General features: G+C 35.7%; 2 protein-coding genes across 3 annotated transcripts; both read right to left on the bottom strand.

Annotated features, from left to right (window-relative positions):
• Positions 1–398: 398 nt before the first annotated feature.
• Positions 399–3207, bottom strand: LOC127245650 (uncharacterized). Its single transcript, XM_051266651.1, has 4 exons — positions 2750–3207; positions 1631–1707; positions 1418–1537; positions 399–1340 (listed from the first exon to the last, which is right to left on the bottom strand). The coding sequence occupies exons 2-4, from the start codon at positions 1676–1678 to the stop codon at positions 462–464; spliced, it is 1047 nt and encodes a 348-aa protein (XP_051122608.1). The 5' UTR covers positions 1679–1707; positions 2750–3207; the 3' UTR covers positions 399–461.
• A 253-nt stretch (positions 3208–3460) lies between these two features.
• On the bottom strand, positions 3461–6138 carry LOC127245651 (uncharacterized). Of its 2 annotated transcripts, none has more exons than XM_051266653.1 (5): positions 5701–6138; positions 5051–5151; positions 4760–4873; positions 3859–3942; positions 3461–3715 (listed from the first exon to the last, which is right to left on the bottom strand). In XM_051266653.1, exons 1-5 carry the CDS (start codon positions 5990–5992, stop codon positions 3659–3661), a joined length of 648 nt encoding a protein of 215 aa, XP_051122610.1. In that variant the 5' UTR covers positions 5993–6138; the 3' UTR covers positions 3461–3658. The 2 variants fall into 2 exon arrangements, with proteins under 2 accessions (XP_051122610.1, XP_051122609.1); XM_051266652.1 differs by having other exon boundaries at positions 5051–5154; positions 5701–6137.
• Between the last annotated feature and the right edge of the window lie 735 nt (positions 6139–6873).

The raw sequence follows: 6873 nt of genomic DNA, 5'->3' as shown, positions 1-6873 counted from the left end.
TAGTAATTAGACTTATTAGAGGTACATTAAAGTAAATTGTGTTGGTAAGAGGAGGCATATCATTACGATTGTGTTTCTTTGTTTTTTAATCTAACTTTAACTTTCACACCACAAATACTCTATTATAATCCTGTAAATTTTAAAATATCATAAAATTGTGTTGTATTGTATGATCCATGTTTAATAAAAATGTCCAAATAGATAATTTTCTATCAGATGATAATGCATATATTAATACTATATAACTAGTAGTATAAAATCTACACTTAATAATATTTTATGTAATTAATTGTTCATTTTGGAATCGTTTATTTTTATTTAACTATTAAATTTTGATGTTTTGAAATTAAATTTAATGTTAAATACAATATAAAAAAAATGATAAAATATAAATAAACAAACCCCATAATATTAGGCCTGAAATTTGCATGGATGTTGGAACTCAAAAACAAATAATAAAGTTACACAAGTGTCTCAAAAGAATCCTTCCTCACCAACAAACACACAATCCTCCGCTCCACATCGACGCACACCACGAAATCAGGGCGGTGGAGCGCCAGCGCCATCCGCTCATCCTTCCCGACGTCCAATTCCGTGGCGTCGAGCAGCACATGCCAAGAGTTGCGATGAGCCTCCGATATCCAGTGCATGGTCGACCGAGCCCCGTTGGCACATGCCGGGTACGCAAACAGCCCCTTCGGGACGTGTTTGCATTTCCGCCGAAAGTACTGGCTCAGCTGCGACCCTTTGATCCTCAGATCCAGCCACGCCTCCGGAGCCCCCACCACCTTCGACTCCTTCCCTGTCGCAAATTCCCTGATCGCATCGTCGTCCCGCAGGGCGGTCAAGTAGTAGTTCCCTCGGAAAAACGGGTACGACTCGCCGACCAAGACCATGGCTTCCCGCACGGTCGGGGAGAATACGACGCAGTAGTCGTTCTCCGCAAGACCGCAGCCCTGGAGGGCGCGGTTGCGGGCCTGGATTTCCGGGATGGAGATGAACGTCGACAACGCTTTCTTGTCAAGGATGTCGAGGAGTTTCGAGGGGTCGAGGTGGATTTTCGACATGTGGGATGCGTAGGAGGGCGGCGTCGACAAATTGTCTCGGGCGTATTTTGGGGAGTTCTTCCGGTTGTTCGACGAGGAGACGTCATCGTCGCCACGTTCGCTGTTGTCGTTGTCGACGAGGCCGTGGGAGTACTCGGGGTACCGGGCGAAGACATACTGCTCGACGTATTCCATTTCGGTTGGAGTGATCGGGCCCGACCACCTGAGGTCGAGCCCATGGAGGGTCGACATGGCTGCAGCCACCAGGTGCGCGGGAATCACCGTGTTCACCTTCTGCTTCCAGACAAAAGTTCATCATCGAAACAAAGGACAAGGATATTATTATACATACGAAAAAGAGGATAACGCACCTTGATGACCATACTCGTAGGTCGACTGCTGTTTGGGCTTGCAGGCAAACTCGGTATCGACATACACGAACAAGTTGAGGACGCCAAGTCTTCTCCTACATCACAGTACTCTACAGAATTCTAACATAACCAAAACACAGTCTTAACAAGAGGATCTTCAAAATTTTGGGATTATACATACATACAGACATATATATATGCATTCGATCATACCTTCGATTCTTGATCTGGGCTTGCTTGTCCTTCAATGTTGTGCAGCATGATGGAAGCCTCGTCTCGATTACAAGAAACTAGAGAAGAAAAAGAAGAGCGAAATGAACAGATCTTGCGGGATTCAAACCTACTATGAATATATTTAAATCTCTTTATTTCCAAGTGAGACACCATTAATTAAGTAATTAAACCAGCCGCCATGCCATCGACAAATAGCATAAGGCAGATATTGACAGGCACAGCAAATGAAAACCAGAGGTTAGTGTTTAATAATATATTAGAATAATATGGCTAATAACTTTTAGACTCATCAAATTATTGATCTATGACTATAGCATAAGCCAACTCATTTCAACAATTATAAGAACATCAAAAAGGCAAAAAAGTTCCTCTTGAATCAAAGAATTATACAAACAACTTCTAAATTCTATAGTCTAATGAAGTGACTATTTTATTAACTACTTCCTCTTTCTTTTTTCTTTTTTTTTTTTTTTCCCAGGTTAAATAAGCACAAGGAAATGTATATATCACCAGTTAAGCCTAAAATCTCAATTCAATAAACAGTGAACTGATCATAATCGATTCGTACAATATTCCTTCATAACAGACATTTTGTTTTCTCATGTTTTGCAATTATCGCTATATAAAAATCATTATTGGTCCAAGTTTAGTCGATTGTTCTCTGATGTCAGGGTTTCTAAATATATATACATATATGTACGATTATTATATTAACAATCTTTTTTTTATAACAAGCTTATTTATGGTCTTCAACTATATTTATTAAAATATGGTTTACACAACAGTGAGAGGTTACCTGCTAAAATCTTAAACAATGACTAATATAAAGAGTGACAGTGACAATTTGAGCTATTAAGAACCATTGGGATTAATAAATGTTGGACATACCTATGCATTCGACTCTAGCTTATGAAAAAGATAATACTTTTTTTTTTATATATATATAATAACGATCATTATAAATTGTTTAAAAGTGCAACTTTTAGACTCTTACACACATATTCACAAAAAATTACGATCATTCCATAGATAATGTTCTCAAAACTACATCTAATCATTATTCATAATAAAGGAAAATAGGTATAAAATTACGCATACCAGTGTGAAGATGGTGCTATATGAACTCGAAGGAATGCCGATAACAAGGGAAAGTTTTTCCTTTTCGTTCCTGCAAGAAGAGTAATTAATCAAACTTTCAAAATCTGTTGAATTGAGGAAGTATGGAGATGGTGAAAGGTGTGGGGCAGAAGGGTCAAGCAATTGGACAATAAATGGAGGCAGTCAAGATGGTTAGTTAGAGATGTAGACAATCTACAATAACGTTGCCTATTATTTCTTCACATACCTTGGATTTTTGCTATCACGGCATCTTGGAATTGCAAGAAAAAAGGCACATAGGGGTTACCCAAATATCACTTTCGAAAGAAGAAAATGGTTGATGTGTAAAGAACAAGAAGAAGTTGCTTGGTATCGTAAACTTTTGTCAAACTTCAATTATTCAATATCCAAAACAATAAAAAAATTAAAACAAAATGAAAAAAAAAATAAAATACAACTTTATGACAAGAGATGAACAACACCAGGTAGAAAGGAACTCTCACGACATGACTTACTCCATGTGAATACAGGCCAACAGAGAGGAGTCATATTCAAACAACCAAGTATCAAATACAATCTTAGACAAACTAAAAAGCATCAACACAGTTAGAGGTGAAAAATCTCAATACAATTCAATGAAGTTCTACAGAATCGAGAAAGTCAGATGAGATTCGTTAGGGAGAGTTATAGACGTATAAAATTGAATCTATATAAATACTAAATGTAATGCATAATGTAGTTTAGAGGTTGGATATTGACATGGCTGCTGCACAAGCAAGAATTCTAGAGCTAGCCTAAATCTAGAATGACTTGCAGATAATAGATCGTTGATGGTTCCATGGATAAACCAGAGATAAAACAAGGGTAAGCATGGCATGACAATCTAGATGCTTAGCCGTTGGACTAGATTTATAAAAAGTATTTCATCCTGTCATCTCTTCTCATGGCACTGTACACCGCTTGGACCTGGAAAAACATGATCAGTGAAATTGTTAGGAAACAAAATTTGTCATAATAATCTATTATCTACTTCCTAGATTAGTAGGTTTGGTAAGCCTTGCGGAAGTTCATTAGGCTCAGAGAGAGAGAGAGAGAGAGAGGAGGAGGACCTGTTCAAAGGACACAACTTGAACTGGTCCAATGTTAACAGAAACATATTTGCCACCTGAGGATGATTTTTGTTTCACTTGATCCTGTAGCAAAACAATAACTTCATTATGTCATTTACATCGATTAACTTGAATTACAAAACTGGAGACTAGACTGACGGACCCATGAAAAATTTTAGTGTTTTTACGTTGTTTTCTTTCTTTTCTCTATTCAAAAAAGAATCCAACATAAAGACTAAAATGTATAGAAAAAAATGAAAAGGGAAAGAAGATTGAATGAACACCTGGCAGCATTTGAGGAATTTTTTTGTATCATTCATGGTGGGTTTAATAAACTGAAAATTGTTGTTTGGATCTTAAGAGCTATAAGGAGCTCCTCAGGAAAGCATAGTAAGAAATGTCTTCATAGACATAACGTTCCATAGATTAGCCTCAACAGCAGCAACTGCATTATGTTTATTTGTCCCAAATTCTCAAACTGTCACTTGACAAGATGAAATAGCGTTTTACACTTCATCTCGATACAAAAACATCTAGTGCACTTCAATAAAATAATAGTTGACAAAATTTAATATATACCAAAATATCACTTTTGGTACTATTTATCTATAGAACCATTTTTAAAAAAACGTCACATCAAGAACATATTTCCTCTCACAAAACATTATATCAAATCCTCAACATTTTGCTATTCTCCAAAATTTCCAAAACTGCAAAACTTCCAAAAAACATATCTAACCGGGGCTGAAGTAAAAGGAACTCAGTCTGTAGATGTAAAAACCAAACAATTCAATCTAACTGAAAAAAGCCATGAAAAGCCACACCTTAGATCCTAATCTTGCTTAGTTCTTCTAAATGCATGCTACACACACAAAAAAAAATTGAAAATAGATGTGCTTACTTCCGGGATTGTCTTTTGAAGTACTGATTCAACAGCTACAACCATGGCATGCACAAAGTCATCACCTCCAGTTCCTATTGCTGTAAATCCTCGAACAGTTGGATAAGTGTTCACCTGAAAGTGTATCAAAGATTAATTCTCGAGCATATCTTATTAGAGCAAGATGAAACTAGTTTATAGAACCTAATGGTACCCATTCCACCGTATATCCTAAGTTTAGTGCAACAAAATATCTTCGTAATCGAGACAAGATAGTCTTTGCTTTTGCATCACATGTTTCAGAGGACATACCTTCTGGTCTAGAGCACGCCACTCTTTCGTCGAATCATCAGTCACTGTGCCTCCGATGATGACATTAGTACTTTGTCCCACCCTTCCCTCAGTCTTGGAAACTTCTGGATTCCCCGACAAAAACTCAGTTAGATCAGACTATTGCTTGTCAGATTACATTCGTTTTGATTCTTTGAACAACTCCATGAATTTAGTAGATCCTTTTAGGAGGTCCACATCAAATGACTATAGAATGAACGTGTCCAATTTTTATAGTAAGATGGCATTCGAAAACGCTTACTACACAAATAACATTGTTAAAAACCTTATAATTTTCCGGCAGACATTCCTAACACATTCTCAACAAACACCAAATGGATTTGAAACTAAATTGAAAGTCACGACAACAAATTATAATACTTCGATGCATTTGACGTTTCATTTCCCACACATAGATTCTCTTGTACCAAACAAAGCTATAATTCATAAGCAAATGGATCACTCTCATCATACGCAACCTTATCCTACATGCTAAGATACAAAGAACAAAGATTGAATAAACCATACGACGCATCGTTAACATTATCAATCAAGCATCGCTGCAGTGGAAGACGCACATATGATTCAAAAACTTAACAGCGCCGGCTGTAGATTAAGATTCTGCAAAATACCTGAAATTGCCTTCAGAACGGCTTCCTGCGGCGGGTCTTGCTCGGAATCATCGCTGGATGAAGGTAGGCTTCCAGCATTTGAGCAATTGCTTACGAAACGGTAAGTCTTGTGATTTACCGAAAGTTTATTGCGCAAAATCGGCGTCGTAGTTGAGAGATTGGAAGTATTTTTAGGCAAAAGTATCCGATGGACGAAGACCGTCTTCAGAACGCTTCGGCACGCCATTTCCCTTGACCCTGGAAGACAACAATTCTTACCTAAGCTGAGAATGGAGCAATAGGATGTCAACATAAAAGAAATCCTTGCTCACTCTCAACTCCCAAATCCAAGCAATCAAAGAGATCGACAGGTTTGCTTAGGGCAGAGGATATTATCCAACAACATATATGCAGTAAATCCCCTCAAATTGGTTTTCCGTTTGGGACGATGACCCAAGATAACTGAGCGCAATTCTACTTATTGTATATTGTATATTTTTATTTTTCAAATAATTCGAATCAAATTTTAAAGGCAAAATTTTAAAATCATAACTCCAAGTTTAGCTTAAATTCTCTTCTATTTTAAAAATTACACAATATCCCCTTATACTTTCAAAATATTGCATAAAAATCCATCCTAAACTTTCCTCTTGTGATAAGAAGAAGATGACTATCTATATGTTTTGCATGGCAGGGGATTTATGTTTAGTTTCGAAACTACAAATTGGTTTAATGCAATATTTTTTAAAGTATAAGGGGGTACCATGCAATTTTTAAAATAGATGGGGAATTTACTCTGAGTTTTGAAACCACAAAGGAGTTATGGGCAATTTTGCCAATTTTAAATGATATTTGGATTGTAGACAGTGTAGTTTAGTGAGTTTAAAGGATTGTAATTTACCAAGTTAATGATAATAATTTATAATAATAGTATTATTTTATTTATTTTTTTTATATGAATAAAATTGTTAATAATTTTAAAATATTATTTAAATTTTAATGATATTTAATAAATTTATTTTATTTTAACATCTAATAAATTAAAATACTTAGTAAAAAATGTGAAATTTTATATTCAATTAAAAGTTAAACTCATAAATTTTAGTTATCAAGATTATTTTTAGTAGTAGTAAAACTTTTATATTGTATTATAGGTGAAGTTTTTATTACATTAATTTTTGTATAATAACCATA

This window comes from Andrographis paniculata, unplaced genomic scaffold, assembly GCF_009805555.1.
Source record: "Andrographis paniculata isolate CXL003 unplaced genomic scaffold, ASM980555v1 Contig22END, whole genome shotgun sequence".
Taxonomy (NCBI): Eukaryota; Viridiplantae; Streptophyta; class Magnoliopsida; order Lamiales; family Acanthaceae; genus Andrographis; species Andrographis paniculata.
Note: the sequence above shows the minus strand (reverse complement) of the source record. Positions and strands in the feature narration are given on the sequence as shown.

Bases quoted from the DNA above. Each gene is read 5' to 3' on its own strand.
- LOC127245650 (XM_051266651.1), bottom strand. From the start codon at position 1,678: ATGCTGCACAACATTGAAGGACAAGCAAGCCCAGATCAAGAATCGAAG. The intron at 1,538-1,630 runs GTATGATCGAAT...TGGTTATGTTAG, and splicing joins GCCCAGATCAAGAATCGAAG to AATTCTGTAGAGTACTGTGA. The intron at 1,341-1,417 runs GTGCGTTATCCT...GTCTGGAAGCAG, and splicing joins CTACGAGTATGGTCATCAAG to AAGGTGAACACGGTGATTCC.
- LOC127245651 (XM_051266652.1), bottom strand. From the start codon at position 5,992: ATGTTGACATCCTATTGCTCCATTCTCAGCTTAGGTAAGAATTGTTGT. The intron at 5,155-5,700 runs GTATTTTGCAGA...CGGGGAATCCAG, and splicing joins CGTTCTGAAGGCAATTTCAG to AAGTTTCCAAGACTGAGGGA. The intron at 3,716-3,858 runs GTCCTCCTCCTC...ATGTTTTTCCAG, and splicing joins AAGTTGTGTCCTTTGAACAG to GTCCAAGCGGTGTACAGTGC.